The sequence below is a fragment of the Centroberyx affinis genome, unplaced genomic scaffold (assembly GCF_046629955.1).
Source record: "Centroberyx affinis isolate AG114_WGS23_722 - 3 ecotype Tasmania unplaced genomic scaffold, CSIRO-AGI_Caff_v1 ptg001881l_1, whole genome shotgun sequence".
NCBI classification, from domain to species: Eukaryota; Metazoa; Chordata; class Actinopteri; order Beryciformes; family Berycidae; genus Centroberyx; species Centroberyx affinis.
Window position 1 is genome coordinate 39422 of NW_027280253.1, and position 24154 is coordinate 63575.

A 24154-nucleotide genomic window follows, 5' to 3' on the forward strand; every position below is an offset into this window, starting at 1 on the left:
TTTGGTCCTTTTCAGGGGCAATATTATTGAACTACGAAATACGACATTTGTATTGCATATTGGCAAATAGACATTCAATTTGTACCACTAAGATTTGTTTTTACTTCTTTCCCACTGTTGGAAACGGGCGGCAGGCCATACAGAAAAGGATGGTTTTTTATATTGGTTGTTTTAGTTTTTGTTGTTGCAGTGGTTTGTGTTGGTCGGCGTTTTCTTCCACTGCTGGCTGCGTGGTGCCAACATTTTCTACTGCTTCAGGCTGCTTCAGGTTGTTTTCTGATCAAAAACTGCTAAATTTTTCCCACTCAGAGCAAGAATCCCTCGGTCATAGATTCCCACAAATAACCTACAGTGGCCCGCGGGGGACAGTAGTCACATTCATGCGTGAATAGTTGACAACCCAACGCATAAAATGTGAACAGGGTGACATGCAAAAAAGGGTACTATTATCCTATTACTGGGGGCATTTCCCCCCCCTAATTTAATTTCCCCAGAATATTATGAACTTTCAAGGACATTTTTGCCCGGAGTTGTAGAGGGAGGAAAAAAAGGGAAAGGGTGGCTGGGGATGGGGTGATTCAATAGCAGGGGGTTTCTGTAAAGATTTATTGCTGAGACTAAGACCAACACTAGGTATTGCGAAACACCTGTTTTCCAAAATAAAGAGTAACACTTGATGAAGCACACACTGCAGCCTTATGATTATGCTGAAATCTTGAAACCTACTCGCATGTTTATCAGAGCAGTGCTGAATTTGACTGATCTCTGCTGGAAAGCCAAAACAAAACACACAGCGTTTATCTATGATTCATTAACTGGTGGATATTCCCTGTCTTGTCAGAGATGCGAAAAAAATCCTTTCCCTTTCTTCCTCATCCCTCCTTTATTCTTGCTCATCATCACCACCAGCAGCAGCATCATTACATTCGTTTTTACATAGCTAAGACTTCAGAGGTACCGTTGCCTTTGACCTTTGCTTTGATTTAGTGGGTGCAATCAAGGAAATGACCGTTAACGTGCAAACTTGATCAACAGTGTTTTCAGCATTGCTCCCTCCCACGCAGGGAGGAAATGCATGGCTGAAATCTGAAAAAAGGAATAATAACCATGATTCAATGATACAGAGCCAGTATGAGCGTCTCCGTGTGCGAGAGGCTCAACTAGAAAGAGAAAGAAAAGGGAGGAAAGTAAAAGTGAGCAAGGGTTAAGTGTCAGAAGAGAGAGAGACAGGGAGCGAGAGACAGTGAAGTAGAGAGAGCGAGTGAGAGACATTGCACATGCCCTGGTTGTGATTCATTCCTTAACTTGTGGCGAGCGTCAGTGAACAGGCAATGGAAACTTCAGCAAATGTAAATACGCTTTGGTTAAAAATATAGTGCCTTAATGCACACCACATGTGGCTCGCTGGCAAGGCCTGCTCTATTTTGACGGGAGGAGAGACTGAGGAAACGCAACAGAGGGAGAGAGAGAGAGAGAGAGAGTTGGAGAGAGAGAGAGAGAGAGAGAGACATTTGAAAGAGATATTAAGAGGGAAAATGAGAGGCAGTAAACGTGGTCTAGTGACTGCAGCTTACCCTGGGCCTTCTCCACGAACACCACCTTGGAGTCAGGGAGGAAGTTGAGACCGCTGAGGAGCATCTTTTTGCCTCCGGTGGCGGGGTAGCTGTCCAGACTCTGCTTCTCCACCAAGGGAAGCTCCTGCGCCGAGCGCTGGGCTGTTGAACGGGACACACAGACACCCGCACATTTCAAGACGGATTTGTGGACCCACATAAAGTCGCTGCCTGATCCCCATCCACCCCAAGACCTCCAGCGCTACCTCCGGGAAGCACATGCACAGCACACAGCCAATAAAACAGCAGTTCTTGGTTAGAAAAACAGGCTTATCAACTTTATAATGACGATTTCATGACTTCTAGCTCAGAGGTTTTCAGCCAACAGCTGCTATTTGAATAAAATATAAATAGAGGACAATTGATCAAAACAATATTTCTATGGTGGCTGAGATTTAGAGTCATTATTTTCCATAAAGAAGGCTATGGGTAACCACCTGTCTCTGCTTTTTACAATTGTGGCTAGCTAGTCATCTCTGGCCTCTGTCCAGATTGACAGACAGAGACACACTATACAGTAATTATCACATTGCTATGCATTTGTCTGTAATTCCCTATTCTCTGAGATTGCATAATATCATAATAGCTAAAATGCGGTGCTCAAACCTTGAGGAAATCTTAAGTTCATTAAATAAAATGTCTCTGTAATGATGAACCAGCTCAGCTTCACATGATCCATTCTGGATCATAAACTAGAGTGCCAGCTCCTTCTTACCATCTAACCTTAATTGGCTTCCTCGGGTGCACATAACATCACACCTATATACACAAATGAATGACAAAGAAACAGAGGTTTCTTTCAATGCACTCTGTCAACCATGCCAAAACTGGGGCTGGTAAATGACCTTTGCGGAACCTGTGCTAATGGGGTAGTCTTACCACAATAACTTATGCATGCAGTCATAAAGTGCGTATTGAGATAGATAACACATGTGTCTGGCATCATGTACAATGCATCTATTGCCTTGGCAAATTGCTTTGATCATATAAACCTTATTAGGTGCAGAGGCACTGAATCTGGTCCAGCAGGTAATAAAATAGTAGCTCAGTTTATTGGATTACAACAATAGATGCCACCTCGTGCATATGTGCGAAGCCCAGAGAGAGAGGCATGCCAGCTTGTGTGTTTATTTATGTGTGCATGTGTGTATGTCTCTGTGTGTGTGTGCATGCTTGGTGCCTATTCATACTGACTTACAGCACTCAATGGGGTTGGAGGAAGCCTGTAGGGACACCGTCCTGCCGTTGGGCTGGTTGATGTGCACGCGGAACACCATCCTCACGCGTGTGTTTTTACGCCCGATGTCCGTTTCCCCTTTGCGAAGCTCTATGTCCGAGTTGCGCAGCTTCAGGATCCCTGCACAGTCAATTCTGACACACAGAAGCATGCAAAGGGCAAGATTTAATACTTGGTTTGAAGGGAGACATGAAGAATCGATGGTGACACATAAGATAATGGAAAGGGGAAGTTTAGTCTTTTTTTTTTGTCCTATTTACAAGTGAAAAGTCTAATGTAAGATTATGAGCATATGAAGAACGCATCTATTCCTCTTCACCAGTGCAGTAGTGGTAAATGAAGAGGAGGGTAAACTATGACATCCAGTCGGCAAACCACCACCAATAGGCTATAATAAAAAATCAATTATAGTTTCAGAAAAGCATCAATCTACGTTTTTTCTGCCATAAAAGACCCTATCCTCACTTAACTTACATCACTTTGATACTACTTATTAGGATATATAACATGATCAAACTATCAAAAAGATTGCATGTCAGTCTAAAAAGTTGGGTAGACTGGGTTTGGGTGGGTTTTGCCTGAACTTCGTCTCTGCTCTGAACTGTTTGATCTCTCACATTGCAGAGCACAGGTTATTCTCTACAGAGCAGAGAAAGGCTGAGGTGGGAGCGGGTCGATTCCTTGACTAGCTGGCTGTTTAAACTGAGACACTGAGCAGAGTGTCTACACAGTGTGGCCAGCGGCGAAGTCTCCGCATCGGAAGTCCAATGGAGCACAACTGCGTCATTCCTAATCCAGGGCTTCTTCAAAGACAGATTTGGACATTAATTACTACACATCACAGTTTTAAAAGGTCCTGGTAGTCCAAGAATTAGTGGTGGAATCCTCAGGACTGAGTAGACGTCCTACTACCACCCTCATTACCACCTCCCAGACACTTTCAAGAAGCTCTTTCCAGTGGCAAAAACCCATTGGCTGCAGTCAGCATTCTCACAGTCACTTTATTGCTGTCTGACTGCACCAAGCCTGTCCGCTCCCTTCACACCATCCGAGCCTCACACTTTCAACATTTCAAACATTTAGGGTTTAAACCTCCACTAACCAATGCCACATTTAACAGTAGAGCCATTTTTTTTTTCAAGGTGTCTGTCTTTATTTATTTTATTTCATTTCATAATTTGGGGGGTAAGGGGTGGATTTTCTTCCCCTTTTCTTAGCGGAAAAAAAACATTAATTTTCAGACTGGCCTTTCATGAAATGAAATAAAACCAAATAGTGGCTGGTAAAAAAGTGAGGGAATACATATGGGATATGGTTTGGCATTTCAATTATTTTACATTGTAGCTTTTTGGGCAGTATTCCTGGAACATGGTAAATGTCAGTTTTTATACAAATCTATTTTTCCCCTTGACTTTGGTTTGCAGAATTTGAATAAATAAGAAAAATAACACACACAACGCTTACTACAAGCTCCTCCAGCCATGCATGATGTAAGTGTTCTGTCACACAGTTATAGTTTTAAAACAAACACAGGATGATGGACATTGTCACGCATTATTTTACAGTCAGTCTTCATGGCCTATATAGTACGAGATGTGGGACAGTTAAATCTTCAGCAAGGAGATGTTTAGATTAGATGAAAATGATAGTGCTCTGTGACAGCAAAGTAATAAGGCATGTGAAGTAATGTGAGTTAAGAAAAACAACAACTCTTGCATAGTAACTGTAGCGATAACAGTTAAAAATTTATTTTAGAGGAAGCCTTGCTGATTGGACATTTATTTATGACAAATATTTTACTTAATAGTATGTGCAGAAGCGGATGTACTACTAAAGTGGAAATTAAGCTACCTTATGTGTATGGGATAAACTTTCCTAGAAAAGAGGAGAGAAAGACAGATTGGAACCGTCTGTAGTTTGACTGCAGCCCTTGACTGTCTGCATCCCACACAGTGAGCAAATGAGTGTTGGCACGAGAGCAGAGAGATGGATGCTGTGTTATCAAGACGACTGTTTAACAGCTCAGTGGAAAGAGACAGTCAAAGGCTTTCCTTCGACTCTGACCTTTCAGCTAGTCAGGAAAGAGAGACAGAGGACTTTCACTCCTCTTCCTTTAGCATGGAGGCTGACGACAAAGGGGAAAAGAAACTTCCTTTTGAATAATTTTTTATATCAGATTTATCCCCAGTGGCCAGCACCACTAAATATGATACAATATGAGGAATATAGTGGTATTGTTGGAAATGGTACTTTGAGGCAGTATGCATGTTTAAATCATCCATGCCCAACCAGAAAAGGCCAGTTCCAAGTCAAGAGGCTCTTATGTCCCATAACTTTGGCTAAATATCTTCATAACCTCCCACAATATTTAAACAAACATTAAAATACTTCCTAACATAGCAAAGACCCATTAAATCTTTATCGATTCTTTACAAAGAAGTATATATTTCACAATTTGAAACGGTGACGAATAGGAACCTGAGGTGCAGTGAGAGGTAACGGCCTTATGTAACCTGGGTTCAGATAGTGTCTTTATCCATAACACAGAGTTCTGGGCCCCAATCCAGAAAACCCTCTAGTCTGAATGGAGCCCCAGGACAGGAGCTACTGCCTGGACACAGTGCAGAGCATAGCCCCTTGGATTAGCCTACTGCAAGTCTGGAGGGAGAGTGGCAGAGGACAAGACCATTTACAGAAGTAGGGGAGCTAATAATGCTAATGTTTGCAAAGGTAAGCCGAGAGTATATTTAGAAGATTATGTGATACTGGCTAACCCACCGTCACACATTTTGTTTCATGAACACTAGTTTCATGAACACTCAATCTGCATTCTGGCAGTGAAAGTCCTCAGTTTTTGAACAACAATGTGAACAGCTGGTTGCATTTTTTCTACAAGCCATCTTAAAAGAACTGGGAAGACTTAAGAATTAACTTGTCATTTCCACATTTGTGTTTAAGTAATCTCAGCTTGTTAGCTAGCATCATTGTCTTTTTGTAAACATACCTGATTTATACGCTAGCTAGTAGTAGCAAATTTCAGTGGCTCGCATGTTAACATTGCTTTGCTAAAAGTTGGCTAGCTAACAATACCAAAACCAGTTGTTTGTTTGGGTTAAGTGAGCTGAATTTGGAAATAAATATTCATTTGGAAATAAATCTGTTATCAGACTATTCACTTTTACTTATGACACACTCACACCACCACAGTTCAGTCTTTTTCTACCCTGATTATTAGCCATTATTTGCATACAGCCAGTTCTTCAATCCTCGATGATAGCTTTAGCCATGGCTACTATGAGATTTGTGACACAACTACAAAGCCTCTGTTGGAGCCTCTCACACTGGCCACAATTGGTAAGAATAGAGTAACTCATCAAACTAGTTGCTTGCAGTGTCAATGCAGGGTAAAGGTACTTACTGCACTTCCTTAGAAATCATGCTTCTCTCTTGGTGTAGAAAGGCCTCAAGTTCCAAGGCTATTTAGAAGCCTGTGCTGTATAGTACCTGTCATCAGGTATTATGTTTGTAGAGCTAACGCAAAGACAAAGGTGCCGAAAGAGAGAAAAGTGTGTGTTTTTGTGTGTGCATAGGAAAGAAGGGGAAACAGGGAAAATGTGAAAAAAAAGAGATGGATAGTGGAGTTGTGGAGGTCTAAGAGCACTCACATGGCTCTCATGTTGTTTTCGGGCAGCAGGGGAATCTCCAAAACCTTGGTGTTGGATTGCATGACCTCATGGCTGGCGGTGGAGACGGTCTTGCCGGTGATGCGGTGGACCTGATAGAAGGCATGCGGTCGCAGGAGGCGGTCGTCTGCGGTCCCTATGAACAGCTGCAGGGTGAGCGGCTCGCTTTCCATGTAGCCGTAAAGCTGGCGGGAGAACAAAGAGAGCCAGGTGAGAGCCAACATCAGGTTTTAAGACATCTCATACAACCCCTCGTTTGGGAAACAGACATTGAATGCACATCAGCTACTGATAGTTAAAGGGGCCTTTAATGATAGCTCTGACATGGTGGAGGGGTTGCGAAAATAAGCCCCTTGTCTTTGTGTTTGTTTTCTGGTTGGGTTGGAGACCCCTTTTTCAGAGTCTTTTTTTTTTCCTTTTTTGAGTTAGTTGCAGGTCCCTTTAGGGGAGGGTAAAAAAAAAAGAAAAAGTTTTTTGATGTCTCTCAGACTGTCTGGGGTAGAGATCTCCTGGGTAGAGAGACGTCGAGGCTGATGGAGAGGTTGGCTTCCCATCACTTCACTGTTCATTAAAATCTCACTGCTGCTATAAAAAAAAGTGCCTACGGAGAGGCAAGCAGTCGACAGTGACTCAATGGAAAGTGACCCTTTCAGGGACAAAATAAGAAACCAGGACAATCATTGCAGGTCTGCCTCAAGGGGTGATGCTCACGGTTTATGAGCTTTACGTAACTGTTGATTGGGCTAACACCTATTTCCGCATATAAAGTTATAAAGTTGCATCTCGGATTTATCAAAAGTGGGATATTGGTAAACCTCACCTTAAAATTCTACTCCGCCGTTACTGTCAATAAGCCGGAATATCTTAAATAATTTCTAGATTTTCTTAATACTGTGCTCCCGAATATACTGTATATCTTAACACAATAGCATTGACATCATTGCATGCACATGTGTTCAATAAACTGCTGGTACACACAGTGTCCAAATTCCAATCTTCTGGTCAAATGTGACTCACACACAGTGCATTGAATACATTTCAATAATACATGAACAATGAAAAAAAGAACTTACAGTTTGTCCTACAGTATCTTTGTGTATTTCTATGAGCAATATGCACATTTGAGCAATATGCAATATGCACATTTATAAATATCACTTTTGTATCACCAGTCATTTAACTTGAGTCAGAAGGCAATGACTACATGACAGTTACCACTGTAAAGTGTGTTATTACAATGTTGTTACCTCAGCAACTAGTTACTACACAAATTATATTAAAGCAAAAAAAGTTTACATTAACTGTCAAACACGGTCAACTTCAGCAAACGCGAACCCAAATGTGGTAGTTAAGAAGGCCAAAAGACTTCATGGTGCTTAGCATGCAGACAGGATCCAGTCCCTTTGCTTCTGGGCAGTTATGAACATGCATTATGATTTTCATTAAAGCTCAGAGACAGTGTCCCACTGTGATGAAAGAGACTCCTGTATCAGAACCACCACTTCAAACAAGTACCACTTCCTCTAGCAGGCCTCTATTAGCTGCCACTGCTCACCAATAAAAAGATCAAATCTTAAAAAAAGAAAAAGAAAAAACCTGCATAGCTGTGCATAGTTTGAAAAGTACTGTTGACTTTGGGGTCAACAGCACTTCAGATGTGACCTGTAAGTGGCAATTTTCTTTACATTTAGCATCCCTGGATCGTTTTCTAATAGTGTCTAAAGTAACATAAATGGATGATTTAATGGGTCAAAAATATGAACACACAGGCAGGGTTGCAGATTCCACAGTGTGGTAAAGGACAACCGATACTTTGTGTGTGTGATTTCTGACCAGAATAATTTGCCAACCAAATGTGGATCATTTCGGGTGAAACCAAGTCTTGCACTGCAGACCTCCCAGGATATGCTTGCTCTTTTCAGTTAAAAAAATCCACATGAGTGTTTGAGGACGTGGGCATGTCAGTGTGGGCTTGGAAGTCTCTCCAAGCCCAAACTTTCAGAAAACTGGAGAATCCATTTGGTATGCAGAGAGGGCTAACCTCTCGTTGAGTGGAGCTGGACCTCTGTGGATCCACCCAGCTAGGTGCTTGACCACATGGGAGATTTGCCGCAAGAGATCACTTACTCAAGACAGGTCTCACCAAACCATGGCCATCTGAAAAATCCCACAAATTGGTCAATTATCTCAGCACACACGAGCGCATCGTTTCAGACCAATTTTCTTTGAGCCCCGTCCGAGAGAAAACAGTGGATCCGTCGAATGGAATAAAAGACCCCTGTTGTTTATCTAACAGATTGAGTCATATAACAAAATGCAGACCACATGTAACCTATGACATAATCTGATTAATGGGTTTATAATTACCTTTGCGAGGGGGGTCAGGGATGGGGGTGTGAGGAAGAGGAAGGTTGGTGGAGGACTGGGGAACTACGTCATTGAAGGTCTGTGGAAATTAGTGCTGCAGTGTCATGGACACCTAATGTCTTTGGTTTGAAAACAAATTTGTCTGGATACTGTATTAAAACTTGTCTGGCCTGATAATAAACAGTGGAGCTTAACTATCCTTAGCCTATATTTGATGAAATAACCTTTGGATAACGGAATAAGGCAGAAGATGGTGGTTCTTTTCCCCAGTTATACCTTTTTCAATATTAATTACCTTGAATAGAGGGAAGATATGACTGTTCATTGAGGTACAGCATATATCCATATGTCTCAATAATCTAAATACCAGTGGTTATCTGGCTCGGATGTAATGACAAGATCTCCCTTACTCTTTGATTCAGATATCAAGGGAGTGCATGGGGAGTGGTAAAGCCGGGCTGTCATACATCTCCAGTTCCAACAGTCCTATTTTTCTCTTCAACTACGCGTAGTGTCTCTAGCAGCTGTCTTGACCAGTGAGCTAGTCACACATGCTAGTCATCAGTGAGTTAGGCCGGGGTCAGGAGCTTCTTGAAGTCTTGGCATCCCAGGGGACCACTTCATCCATGTGGTGATCTCACCGGCAGACCCCGCTCTGCTTGTTATATTTTACTTATGGTGTCACCAGAGGTAATTATCCATAGCCGCACATGCTACCAGTTACTTACGTATAGACCAGTGAGTGTGCTACGGCAAAGCATGAGGTACAAATCTGCAAAAAATGTTGCGTTAAATTGCACGACATTCCTTCGTGATTTAATAAAACGCAGGCAGTCGCATTACAAAGCCGTGTCGTCTGTCGCTTTTGCACATTTGCCTCCGCAGACTTCTTCTTTGAATCTCTCGGTGACCTCCAACCATTACCTCAGCCTCCACGTGGCCGAGTGGAGAGCCACAAGAGAGAAAGGAGGGAGGGGTGGTCTTTATCCCTTCACTCGTCTTGCGGTAGCCATGCACCGACGGTGGCGTCCGCATTCAGAGCCGCGGTGACCTCATGGAGGAGAGGAAGTGATTAATGAGGTCAGGCAGTCCTCTCGGTGACGCTGGCCTTCCCAGCAGCAAAGGAAGGCGGTCTAGTCCCCCCTGGGCGACCTCCCCCGATCCCTTTACCATATGTGCTCCCCTGACCCTCTCCCTACGCACCCCCCCTTCTCTCCTACTGAACCCCTGTGACGCTCACTCAAGTACGCACCACAAGCAGAGCGCAAAACTTACTTCTTCATTTTATCCTCATAGGGGTAATAAGATGGGGGAAAAAAACAGAGATACTGTCATAAACTTTAAGTGTGGGCCGACGACAGAGGCTTCACTCACACCTGTGACCTCAGCTTCGTATTTGTGTCTCTTGCTGCCTGTGAGGTTGGACGAGGGAGTGCCTAATTTTGACCAGATGAGCTTTCCTAGCTGTAACTACATTCTATCTGGCGCACGTATATTTATCTTTGCGATAATCTAAACCAAATTTGAATCAAGGCTTGATTTGCAGCTGTTTGAGCGTGCCAGCTTCTGCCACTGTGTCAGCTATATCCATTTACACCTCCTACCACAAGCCACCGTTGCACGTGCCATTCTCGATAGCTCAGGCTCAAATAAAACATTGTGGATATGGCAGCTGATGTATTAATTGTGTAATTGTATGCAGCTGTGTTGTCTGGGTCACTTGTGATGATGTGGAGGGGTGTCGAGCTAAAAAGCGAAAGCAGAGCGCAACCCGTCCACTTTCCACCATTCATCTCCCAGTCGCCTTTGGACCATCGCAGATCCATCATAACTACTGCAAGTTTCAGCCCCCGGGCTACAGCCCCGTCTTTGAAATCGTCTGAAGTAATTTTCCAAAAGGCTTTTTTTTGTTTGCTCCTTCACTTCACTCAATGAAAATCATATGTGATAGAATAATGAGGATGTTTTTTTCATCTAATTAACAATACTTTTTCAGCATTTTCATTGCATACTGTATCCCTCAATTTCTTTAGTGATAGTGACACACTCAACACCGCTTACACCTGGATCCAAAAGTTAAAGGATAGAACATGTAATGTTTAATGATGACTTGCTGGTAAAGTAGATGTGTCTGGCCTGGCTAGAAAGTGAGTGTGAATGTACTGTACAAGCCTGCACTGGGCTGCCTTCTATCTCTCCACAGTGATTTCATCACTGCCTGGAGAAATGTCATGACTCGTAGAAGTCCACGTGGCGCAGAGAAATGGGGAGAGAAGGAGAGGACGACTGGAAGTAGGAGAGGAGGGGAGACACTGAGGCAGGGGAGGAGAACTGCAACAGCAGATTCAGGCTTTTTCCCATTATCGCCCCCCCCCCCCCCCCCCCCCCCCCCCCCCTCTCTCTCTCTCTCTCTCTCTCTCTCTCTCTCTCTCTCTCTCTCTCTCTCTCTCTCTCTCGAGTGCTGACAGTCACACAGCCAGCCTTTGCTGTACCCAATTAAATCTACACTCATCCAAGTTGTCTCTCCTTCCAGACTTTACTCCATCATCCTCCCCCTCTCCCAATGTCTCCAGCGCCTCATACTGAATGCATAAGAAAACATATGCAATCCTTTAATGTGTCAGGTTTCCATAGTTCCAAGCGGTACTCCATTTTATAAGCAACTAAACAGCCATATCCCTCAAAGTTTGTGTTGAACTGAATACTGCGGTGTTATGTCATTGAGGGCAAGGTTTCAAACGCTAGCCCATGTCTAGACCAGCAAGGGTCCAAATTCCATATAAAAAGAATGGCTTTGTTACCAGCACAGCCTGCCATAAGAAAAACCCTCCCTAACCTACAGAGAATCTGGGCAGGGTGATGTAGGGAGGACTGCTGTGCCCCGTGATAGCATGACTACCCACCAGTGTCTTGCCTCATAAATCTGTGGGCTCCCTGGTCATCACCTCAAACCAGTGAAAATGATGCCCAGTTAGTTCCATTTTTTCCAGTTGTTATTCATTGGTAATTAGTGGTAGCCCAATACCAGTGTAAGGGAAGCCCCGCAGATGGAGAACCACAGAATTAAAGAGTGGCATAAATACCCCTCTGGGCACAGAATAACAGCCCCGACTAAACTCTAACAGCACTGCAGGGCACACAGAGCCTTTTGAATGTCAAACAAGAGGTGGCAGTACATTTAATGAGCAACAAATTAGCAGCTACAGTATAGGTTGCTGTAGATCAGGGGTTTTCTTGGAGACATTACACAACCAGCGAGCGCCCGATCCCAAGGTGAAACCGCACATGTAAAGAACCAAGCACATGTTTGCCAAGGTCTTTCATGTTGTAGTGGCGGAAACATACAGCAAATTTGATGTGCATTTCATGCAGTTGCAGGGGAAGGGAGATGGGTATTAAGTCACGCACACTTTAATAGGGATGATGGCCACATCCTGCTGAAATTACACCATGTCTGTTGCTGCTTTAGACTTAATGAGAGAGAGAGAGAGAGAGGGAGAGAAAGAGGGAGAGAAAGAGAGAAAGCCCTATAGGCCAGTCATTATCCTATATGCACAAGCCATGTGCATGACTGTGCTGTGTGCGATAGGTCTAATACTCCACAGGTGTTGTTTTCTGCTGTTACTAAGGGCCCAGCAGAGGTCTTTGTTCCCGGACTGGATTTAAACCTGAAAACCTTTGCAACGTCTTCAGCTGAACCACAAAGTAGATCAGAGCAGGGTCACGTCCTTGGTCTCTACTCTGAATGAAAATAATTCTGCGTAATTCCACTTTTTTTTTCAACTCTGCCTATCGTTTCGCCTAAGGAAAAACCCATCAATCACCGTCACGGCGATATTCTGTGTGAAGGTAGACCAGGTTGTTGGTTTTTCCTGAGCACGGCTTTGAAAACCATCCTATAGACGTTTGACATAACTGTGGTAAGAGAGGGGAGCCTCAGTGAACAGTGAGAGAGGAGCCAGTGGAGTAGCCTAGATCCCCTTAATGGTGCTGTGGTCTGCTGCAGTAAATAAAGTGGAAAAGCAGCCGCGGGGGTCACGACGTGGACCAATCGCGAGGGGGGAGGTTAAGAAAGAAGAGGAGGAGAAGGAGGAGGAGAAGGAGTCCAGAATAAATGATGGAGATTGGGAACGGGGAGCGCAGAGGGCCGGTGCAGGCAGCAGAGGGGTAATGAGTCGAGGTAACCCATAATCTAGAGGTTTCCATCAGTGTGCCGCTGGAGCGTAGACCCCCCACCCACCAACCCACCCACCACCACCACCATCAGTACATCTCCAGCCTGCGGGGAGGATGGTAGTGATGTGAATGCGGTGTGGACGACCTACTGCAGCTCAGCATGATGTCAGCCCTAACAGACGTTGAACTTTCCTAAACAAAGAGAAGCCTGTGTATTTGTCAGCAGATGAGAAAACACCTCCGCTCATTATGACTTCTGCTACAGTGAATAAGCGGCTGAGCGTATATGAAACAAACCAGGAGCGGAGGAAGGTAAGATAGTTTTTGGTTTTCTGACACACTGACTATTTGTCAGTTGCTACCCCTCTGGGAGTCATGTGGCGCGTCTCAGGCTGTCGACACTGTCCCTTTATGTTTTTCACCTTGCTTGTGTTTTTCATCCATTGTTGCTTTCCAACACACATGTCACCATCACTCATAAGGCGTGTGTCTGCCCATCCATGAGCTAAAAAAACAACGGGGCTGTGGGTGACTGGGTTTAAAGGAAGGAGGCCTGCTGGTGTGGGTTTGGGAGATGGTTGAAGGATGAGCGATTCACATGGAGCGACATCCTCAGTGAAGCGGAGGCCCCCTGGGGTGGGAGGGAGGTAGCGGTGCACGGGGAGGGGACGTGGCATCCGACGGGCTCTGGGATTCTGACTTGTCTCCGCCCCCCACCCTCCCCATCCTCAGCCAACCTGAGGGCCACCCAGGCCCTAATCAGCAGGAAGCAGAGCATCTCCAGGGGCAGCCAAGCCAAGCCCCAGCTGCCTGGTGACTCCCTCTGCCTTCTCTCTGTCTCTAACTCTCTCTCTCGTCTCAAGCACAAAGACACACACACACACACACAAACACACACACACTTCCTTAGCTGCTTCCTACACCCATGCCCCCGTGTCATTATTGACTCATTCTCCTTGACTGCACCTCACCCATCCAGCGCCTGCCACTCATTACCACAGGGCACTGGGGACTACAACATGCCCTATCCTCTGAGATTAGAGGATGAACAGAGCAATGAAGAGAAAGAGAGAGAGTAAGAGATTTTGTAGGCCCAATGATGCAAAAATTCCCTGAAGATAGGCTACATTATAAATTCTAAACTTTCACTTCTATATATACTATATATACTTCTACTGTGTACAGGTTATTGCCTAATCTCCACAGATGTATCTTTCTGCCAGCAGCCATGCTTCCAGTGGCTTCCACAATCTTACGAAACCCCTAAGTCATGCCAATCCATTACACATGCGATATCAGGCGCATGAAATCATTCCTCAATAAAAAGTAAGAGTAAAATGTGCGCTATTTGAGTGGGGGAGGTGACTGTGCGTCAGTAAAGCAGCTGTCATCATATCTTCTGTATGACTGTTACTTTGTAATCATGATTGACATACACAGTAAGACTTGAAAACATCCTCTCAAAGTTGGCAATACATTTTATTTGATTACAGATGTTAATAACTACATCAATTCACCATGGCGCCTGTGTAGCAGGACACAAACAAGCCAACTCATCATCTTAAATCTGGGAAACATTGTAAATACGTAGACACAAAGGATGCTTAGTCATTAGTCTTTCCTCTGGCCCCCAGTATGAGTAACAGTGGTGTGAACTAAATCAAGACCAGTCTCACCTACCAGCACATAGCAGGCTCACGCTGGTAAAAGTCTCTAACTATAGCATGGGGAGGCGTGAGCTTAAAATGTTAGCTCACCAGCATGTTGATATACAAAGGTTCGTAATGAAGGGGAATAATTACCTGTATTTACAGAGAACCTGAAGGCTGACAGGCGTGTGTTTATAACACCTTGTTAGCCAACAGCTGTCGAGGGGGTTTGACATTGAGCAGGCCCAGGATGTGCTGACAACATCTATTTACAAAACAGCTGTGGTGCTAACGACGCCTGATGCTAAGTGTGTGGGAGGGATGGACCACCAGCTTTACACTGCATTGGTCCAAAAAAACTTTTGCTCCAGATTCAGTGTTTGCTTTGCCTGCTGCTTTGCATGATAAATGGTTGTTCAGGGGTTTGTTGTCACTGTATGCACACACACATGCAAATATGCACCAAGGTTGTGATCAGTTCACTTTAAATTGAATCAAATTAGGAACTGAACATTGTCTGCAAACTATAAAATGCTATATCATTATGATGTTAAATGCAGTTTCATTTACATTTTGAATTGAGTGAATTTATAGTGAATTGACTCCCAACATTGGACACACACACACACACACACACACACACACACACACACACACACAGACTGCTAGTTCCCCGCCTTGAGTAAACCAAGATGTCATCGTAGCGTGATGACAGCGCAGTAGAGAAAGGAGCTCTGTGCTGTGCTGCTGGCGAGACTGACGTATGCTCTTTATGCGTTCGCCAAGCACAATACTGAGAGGTGATGGTCCTGCTCCATACTAATTGAGTCAATATGCACTGCTGCTGGTCAGAGCAACCTTTTGCTGCAGTAGATTGACTCCCGGCTTCAGGGGCCATTAATAACATAACACACACACACACACACACACACACACAGAAACACAGACTGTGGTGCATATACACACACCTGCTGCAGGGAGTTAGGAGACAGCTCAATATTTTTTGTTTCAGTAAACTAGTCCAATCTTTTTGGTGAAATCTTTTTTTTTTTGCATTTTTGATACGAGTGGAATCTGATCTTTTCAAATTAGATTAAGTCCATATTCGTACGTGGTTTGAAATTAGGTTAAAATCGCATCCCTCAAAGTGCATCTCAATTTGTCCACTCAGATGGTATTTCAAGTGTTTTTTGACATATTTGACGTCACGTTTTGACAGCAAGAGCAGAGAACAGCAAGCATGGAGAAGAGTCAGCCAGAGAACAGCGGTGACAAATGAAGAGGTTCCATGGCTTCTCTCACCTTGCAATGTCACTAGAAGTTGCCGTCATAAAACTTCTGAATAAGTAACGGCCAAACTTTGAAAATGTGTCCTTAATCACCATGTGCACATCTGCATTGTTACTATGACAACCAATGTTATAGTGACAGCAAATGATTATACTGTCTAAACATATAAAATCTGGTCACTCGTAAATTACATTGTTGACAGTCAGCCTTAAAGATCAGATTTGAAAAACAAATTGGATTTGCCTGCTGTCAGAACACAGTGTTTGGGACATACCTGTACTACAGGGTGGCCTCCAGATAAAGCCTTCACTGCCCCTCGGCTGCCCTCGGTCTCATAGTGGGCCCTGTGGTGGGATTTCGGCTGCACCTCGATCTGCAGGCTGTATGGGCCGGAGCAGGATGGAAGCTGCCAGTCGAGAGCTGGCAAAGATGGGCTGCAATAACAAGACAATGGTTGTATTAGGTTAAAGTAATAAACCTCGATATTTTCATATAATTTTATTTACTCTCCATCACTGATTGATATAGCGCAACAGTGATTCAACTTAGTTCATGAAAGCTTTTAAAACACTCAGTGTCTGGTAGGTTTTTCCTGGGAAAAATCCTCTGGTACACAGGAAGTGATGTGTTTTATATTGCCAGTTTGTTTGGGATAAATAGAAGAAGAACTGGGTAGTTAGCATGAGCAGTGATAGCCACCATGGCTGAACAGACAAATAAAAGAGCGCCACCTACAGAAACTCAAACTTCATTAACAGAAAATCCAAGGAAAAAGACGTCACAGTTCTGGACACACTGTTTGATTGTCAGGTGATCTGTGGGAAGTGCAGTGCAGAAACACCACAGCAATGAGCACTTAGCACCAAAGATCTTGCTAAAATCAATATCTTTTCGTGTCTTCTCTTATTTTTTATTTTGTTTTTTTCTATTCTATTCTATTCTATTCTATTCTATTATTTCAGTCAAAGCTGAAGGTGCATTTGATTTGCGAAACTAGGAGCTCTGAGGTCACATTTTTTTCCATGGGTGCATCCTTGCCAAGGAAATCTAAATCAAAAAGGTCTAAACTTGCTTTAAATCAGTCTCAAATTAGGACACTTAAATGTAATCCAACTGGCTTGATCCTTCTCCATTTCATCATGGCCTATAATCTAATCAATTGAAGTCATTCTCTGACGTGGGTAATTCCTTAGGCCTGGGTAATAATTAGTGGCCCTTTTTATGAAAAATAAATGAGAGCCGAATGTGTCCTGGTTAGAGTGCAGTATGTTTTGTATTATGGTGCGACAGGTGGTGACAGACGCGGGGAGTGAAGAAAGTGATAGACAGTGGGAGGAAAGACAGTTCTGGGGCACAATAACAAATCCCACACACATGGGCGTTAAAGATGAGCCTGAGCTTCGATAAGATTCGTTCAACTCAAAGTATCCATTCCAAATTGATAATTGTAGAATCATAAAGCGCAGCCACGTAAGTATTTAAAACAATGGAGTTACAATGGAACGGGGTCAGCAGCACGCCCTGCCTTGGAGCGTGGTATCTCTTTCTCAGAGCCACAGCTGGCCTCCCTTAACATCATTGTTCTGGGCCAGAGAGTCAGGGCTTCCCATGTGAAGACCGTGGAGATATCTAAACCAAAACAAACATGTGCAAGACAATATTTCTCTATGCCGGATGCCTGTTAAGCACAGAACCCCTGACCTGAAGGGGGGGTCGCCTGAAACCAATCTCTGGCATCTTCTTGGAACTTGCAGGCTGTTTGTTGACCCAAAACGAACTGATTTCCCCCCGCAGGGCTTTATCTGCCCAGTCAGAGCATGACATCACGTTAGCAGCAGAGAAGGAGATGGGCTGGCGGCGCGACAGAGCAGAGCGGCAGGCCGGCTGATTAACCCACAGACTGCTTCCCCCTCAGCCAGGCCTGTCACCATTACTTCCTGCTGCTCACTATCTTAATCAAACACTTGATTTCCGACAGGAAAGTCTGCTATTGGCGTGGAAAAAAAAGTGCCACGAGGGACACACCGAATTGTAAAAGCTTACCTCGCTCAAAAGTCAGAAATCAATGATACAGCTGAGTGTGTGTGTGCGTGTGTGTCTATGTTTGTGTGGGGGTTGGTATGGCAACAGGGGCACACACACGCTGGGCAACTCCTCCCTGTGCAATATGATTTATGAAATTTTTTTGATCTTCAAAGAGAAGCCCTTTTGGATGTGAAGAGCATACAACTTTTGGATTTCTGCCTTTTGATATGGCCTTTGAAGATTAAAAACTAAAACAATGTTGTCCTTGCAATAAATATACAACACTAAATTTGGAATAGAGAAGACAACAGCGGGGTAAGGTAGTGGCGCTATTGGAAGAATTGTTTTCCTTTTGTACCATCTGGAAAACTTATAACTAGTCCTTGGGCTGTATGTTAGAGACCATAAATCTGTCTAAATAAGTAAACACCTTGATGTGTTTCATTGTCTTCTCCAGGCAATTTAGAGGCAAGACTGCTGGGTTGTTTTCAGAGTGACTGGTTCAATCAACTTTGAAGTCACACTGTTTCATCTTGCGGATTCTTGTGTTTAACTTTTGCACAGTACACAGTTCAGCTTCTAACACAGCAGCAGCTACAGCGGCTCCACCTACCTGAGGTAAGGCTTGGGCTTAGACCAGGAGTAGGGGTGCTGGGGCACATCCAGGAAGCCTCCGCAGTAGTTCTCCTTCTTGAAGGCCAGGCGGGAGGCGTAGTCCTCGTGGCAGAGCTCGCCCTCGGGACCAAGCTCCTCACCGCCGGGCTCCACCTTCAGGCTCATGGTGGGGGAGTGGTCCAGCATGGTCTTACGGGCCTTGACTGGGATTCCCTCCCCCATGTCTACCACTCCGTCAGTGGTCAGGGCGTTGATGGCGGCCACAATGGCGGAGTTGGTGTACTGGTTGGTGTTGGCCAGCCAGCTATCATCTGTGACGCTGACCCTGGGGGAGCCGTGTGGCGAGGGGGTGGGTGACTGGTTGGGCGAGCAGGATGTCTGGCGGTAGGGGGCGCCGTTAAAACTGTACTTCCTCTTCCCCATGCCGCCGCCGCCGCCTCCAACTCCACCTCCGCTGCAGGAAGGGGAGTTAGGCCTGGAGCCACGAGGCTGAGCGGGCCAGCCTTCCTCGGCCACCGCCCCAATCTGGGGGGAGGTGGAAGGCGAGTGGCGGGGGGAAGCGGCCGGGCCACCGGCGTGCGGGCAGGACAGGAGTGAGGATGAGCCTTTGGGAGAGACGCAGGGAGACTGCCAGGGGGAGTTCTGGGGGGAGTTGTCGTAGTTGTAGAAGCTGGACTCGTAGGAGGAGGCCTCGGAGTTACAGCTGCGGGAGGAGATGCTGCTCGCCGGGCTGAGGCAGCTGGGATCGCGGTAGCCGTCTGCGTTGGGCAGCGTCAGCGTCACGATGGAGTTAACCCCTCGTTTGATAATATGGTCCACGCTGCTGCTCTCTTCCACCTCCTCCTCGGGAAACTGGCTGTAGGCAGTGATCTCGATGCGGGGGCTCTCCAGGGCCGGAGCCCCGTTGGGCCTCAGGCCTTGGGGCAGGTAATAGCCTGACGCTGCGTGGTTGTCGTTTTGGAGGCCGTAGCCTGCCTGGTGGCAAGAGGATACTGAGATGATAGGGCTGGATTGTAAGGTGTGGTACTGGGTGGCCAGACAGGGGTTTCCCATGCCCAGCGGAAGCGACAGGCTGACATTTGGTGTGTAGCTGTATGCATCTGAAAAAACACAGAGGAAAAAGTATATTTTAAATGGATGGAACTATACAGTAAGACTGTGGCTCCACAAAGCCTTCAGACCCATTCCATTACAATTATAACAAATTAAATTGTGATTACATTTTAAACCACATCCCTATACAATTCCTACAAAAATCCCACAGTTGCAGCAACTGACTGCCTCCCTTCTTTAATGTTAAAAACGTCTGGAGAAGCTTAGCAGTCATATCAAAGCACTGTTGCTATACATAGTTGATGTGTTGTCACAAGTTGCACAGCCATGCTGTTTGTTTGATCAGTTCATCTGAAGGTCTATTTGGCAGTCTCTACTGTCATGTGTACTCTACAGGAGCTCCTCCAACAGCGCTGATGGATGCTTTATTTGATTGATTGCATCACTCACAGAGTGAATTAGGCCCTCCCCTGTGGAAAACTGACAGCACTCTCGCATCGCTCTAAGCTTGTGATTAAGTCAAAGAGAGTTTGCTGAAGCATTACACACAGACGCACCATGATACACACACACATACACAAAAGCACACACATGCATGCACACACAATGAAATCACAGACGAACTAACACAATAATACAAAAACTCTGTTAATTTAATGGAAAAAAATATAGCCTATACTGTAGCAGGTGAGCTTCTTTGTTTTGATTTGTGGCTGGCTGCTCTGCCAGTAACTGTAAACATCACATCTGCCTTTCCCTGATAATTTCAATGAGAATAAAAGTCACAAAATGAAAACCATTCACACTCTACAAAGCAGGTAGGGGCATTCCCCTCTATGCAGTGTGCTATATTTGTTAACCACAATGCTGTGCATCACATGAAATGATGAATCTGTCACACACCAGAGAATACGTGGGTTGGCTGGCTAAAATTAGTGTATGACAGTCTATTTTCAGAGGTGATTATGCTGTGTGCATTGGGCAAATAGTTCAATGTGCAACTAGTCCAATGAAGCCAATTTGCTGTGTAACAAAAAAGCAGACAGTGACCAATCACAAAGCCTGACATCCTAGCATATCATAGCAAATCCAGTCTGAAAACATTCTATGCACTTTTTTACACCATCAAAATTATCTCATCTCCTTTTGAACATGGAGCATATAATTTACAAAGTGACAATATAAAGAAAATAATTATAAAATCAGAACAAAATGAGACATTAATTTAGTCTGTCAAACCCTATTCCCCATTATCACAGCCCCTACGTAAGTTCACATGCACACACACACACATACACACACACAAACATATGTATATACACATTAGAAAATGTTCATCATGATCCCAGAATACACCAGTGTCTATGCACTATACAATATACATACAGTAACAGTATGGGAAAGAAATCATCTGTAGCCCTTCAACACCCACCTCTCTCAGTCCTGGGCTGCACACCTTGGCTGTACTCAAACAGATAGTTGAAATCAAACTCTTGCTCTTCATGCTGGAAACTCATCTCTGCCTTAGCGATTAGAGCAACTTTCAACAAAAACACTAGTGCGCTGTCTCCTCTGATGCTCCTCTCTTCTGGTTTTCCCTCTTCTACTGCTGAACAGATGATAATCTCCTGCCCACTCCACCCGGTGTGACACACCTCCTGACTACAGGCCTGACTGACTTTACTGAGATGCAGCTGTTTTTTTTTCCCCTTTTGAGTATTTCTATCTGTGTGTGTTCAGCGGACTATGCCGCAACATCCTCAGCGTCTTTCTAACACCCACTCCAACACACTGGGGCTTTCACTCTCTTGCACTGCATGAACTTCGCTTTTTCCGGGTCACACACATCTTGCCTGCTGAACTAACAAAAATACCAGATTGCAAATTGTGGCATGAAACAAATGAAAGAAAAATAAAATGACTCACTCATGCTCTCAGTGTCACTGCTCCCAACGGTTTTCCAAGCAGTGCAGCGCATTCAAAATGTGGTGTAAGCAGAGTGTGTTTGAAAACATTGACTATCACACAGATTATAGAGCGCTCTCTCTCTCCTCCACAATTTTTCTCAATTATTCTATCGCGATCAAAACACTCTCTCCCCACAACCAAACCAGCATGACTAAGGATTGGATGGGTTTATCCATGGGGATTGTGGTCTAGGCTGGGCTCAGACAGACGGGACCTCAGGGAGAGCTAGGTGGTCGCACATAGAAGTCATCTGCAGCCTCTGGAACTAAGAGCCCCAAGGCCACTTATCGCAGATGGCTGCCTATGGGCTATGGCAAAGTCACCAGTACAGTGTGTATGTGTGTGCGTGTGTGTTTATGTATGTGTGCGATAGTAAAGCAGCCACCGGCAGACTGTTGAAGCTGTGTGTGGTTAAGCGCATCTCCTTGTCAAGCAAGCTACCCAGCATCCCTGAACACACAGATCATAGCTCCCTCTCCCTCTCTCTCTCTCTCTCCCTCTCTCTCACACATGTCTGTTACCAATTATGAGGCTTAGGAGTGAAGGACTGAAATGAATAATAATACTGCCCGCACCCGTCCTTCTGAAACCTCAAAGACAAAATGAAAATCCCAAATCCACAAAAAGCCAATGACATCAGCACTGGAAGACTTTATGAATTAAGTGAGACAGAGCATCAATGAGACTTGATGGACTTTAGTTTGTATCCACACATGGTGAATCTTAGAGTCATATCAAGAATGAGCTAAAAGAAACGGTTAAAGTTAGGATTAGATCAAAAAATCATACTGTTATAGGTATGGAGTATGATTGCTCAGTTTTTAAAGAGACTGTCAACCTGGGGGAAGCATCTGCTCTGCTGAAGTGTCCTTGAGCAAGACACTGAACCCCTACCAGCTCCAGTGATGCTGCTCTGTATAGCCTGACCTCTGCCCTCACTGTGGAGAGGGGGGAGAGAAAAGAGGACTCTCCCTATTACCATTAGTATTATTATTATTATCTGAAGTGGGTCTGCACTTAATATTCAAAACTATTCAATTTGCCTTCTCCTATCAAAGTGCTCAAATATGCCATGCAGGTGAGAGCAACACTACTCAACACCCCCTCATGCTTCATTGCACAAAGACACTTAGAGACACCTAATGGACATAAAATGGGTCTATGGCAAAGCATGGGCATGCACCATACCTCAGCCTGGGTGAGTGCATATTGATTTTTGTAGTTTTTATCATTATAATGCAGGGCAAAACAAGAATTGCAAGAACTTTTTTTTTTTTTTGGAGCCATAGCCTATACAAACAAAATCACATCAGAGAAGCATTCAGGACAACAATGTTGATAGTTTGGTGACCTACAGGACGTCTAATAATTGCTCACAAAATAATAGTATGTTGTCAGTCATTGCTCCACTTTGCTCCACTTTGCTCCACTTTGTCCACTTTGTCACTTTGACACTGGTCAGGTTAGCAGGATGTTTTGTCAATGTGATATTAGATGAAAGAGCTGACGCCTCCTGCCTAATAGTAATTTCAACTTCAACCTTCAATCATTTGCCATAAGTTGCAACCACGTATAGGTGATGTCAACACATTTTAAAAACAGGCGGCTGCGGCGAAGAGCGCAACTTCATCGATTAACGTTTGATGGCACATGAAAAAAAAACAAGCAAAAAACAGTATACATGCGTTATACCTTCTTCTGCAGACTTCATATCGGCGGCGAGAGAGGTGAGAAACTGGAGTCCCCGGTCCTTCCCCGCTGCTGCTCCAAAGCTGAACTTGGAATCGACACTCAGGCAGAAGGTATCCTGCATTCAACAAGCGGCGCGCAACTCTCTATGAGATAATAATAATATTTTAACCGATGACAGTATGCAAATGCTAGATCACTTCATACACCGTTAAAGAAAAGCATAATTCGCAATGCAATTAAATCAAGGCGAGTGTATCACTTGGCACCCATGCGCGATGGAGTATGCACACCGAATGAATAAGCGTGCTCTGAAAAAGAATCTGGATTTGGAGAGCGGAGTAGACGGGGCTGGGAAGTGGATGGTGGTTAAGGTGAGTTTGGCTCTCTCTAGCCTAATTAAGGTTTCCAAGAGGCTCCCCAGGTCGGTGACGCAGCGCGGTTTGTCAGAGGGGCCGGCTCCGGCGCTTTTAAAGCTGGAAAACACCCTCCGTCCTCCGTCAGTGCGCCGCCCATTCAGGGATGACGCTGCCGGCTCATGCAGCCTCCTGGACAGCCTGATGATGTCTTCCACCCTGGGATCCCATCGGAGGAGGTGGGAGGGGGCTGGTAGGGGGGTTGAGGGGGGGTAAGGTGATCCCCAGTCCCCGGTCTGGATGTTACCAAGGATATAGTGGAGGATAAATCCCACCAAAAATGTAGTTTTACCTTAGAAAACACACCTTTTAATAGAGTTTATCCACCGTGTTCACCTAACATAAATCTCTATAGCATAAATTCATAGTATAC

The 24154-nt window shown here is 44.7% G+C and overlaps 1 protein-coding gene across 2 annotated transcripts in view; it reads right to left on the reverse strand.

Annotated features, from left to right (window-relative positions):
* The window catches only part of LOC139653127 (nuclear factor of activated T-cells, cytoplasmic 1-like), a 61501-nt gene extending 37910 nt beyond the window's left edge, over positions 1-23591 (reverse strand). For both annotated transcript variants that reach the window (XM_071530078.1, XM_071530079.1), the window contains exons 1-6: positions 23369-23591; positions 18654-19755; positions 16290-16449; positions 6516-6718; positions 2812-2984; positions 1575-1715 (exon numbers count right to left, since the gene is read on the reverse strand). In XM_071530078.1, coding sequence (XP_071386179.1) covers positions 1575-1715; positions 2812-2984; positions 6516-6718; positions 16290-16449; positions 18654-19755; positions 23369-23489 — 1900 coding nt within the window. In that variant the 5' untranslated portion in view covers positions 23490-23591. The remainder of the gene's footprint in view (positions 1-1574; positions 1716-2811; positions 2985-6515; positions 6719-16289; positions 16450-18653; positions 19756-23368) is intronic.
* Between the last annotated feature and the right edge of the window lie 563 nt (positions 23592-24154).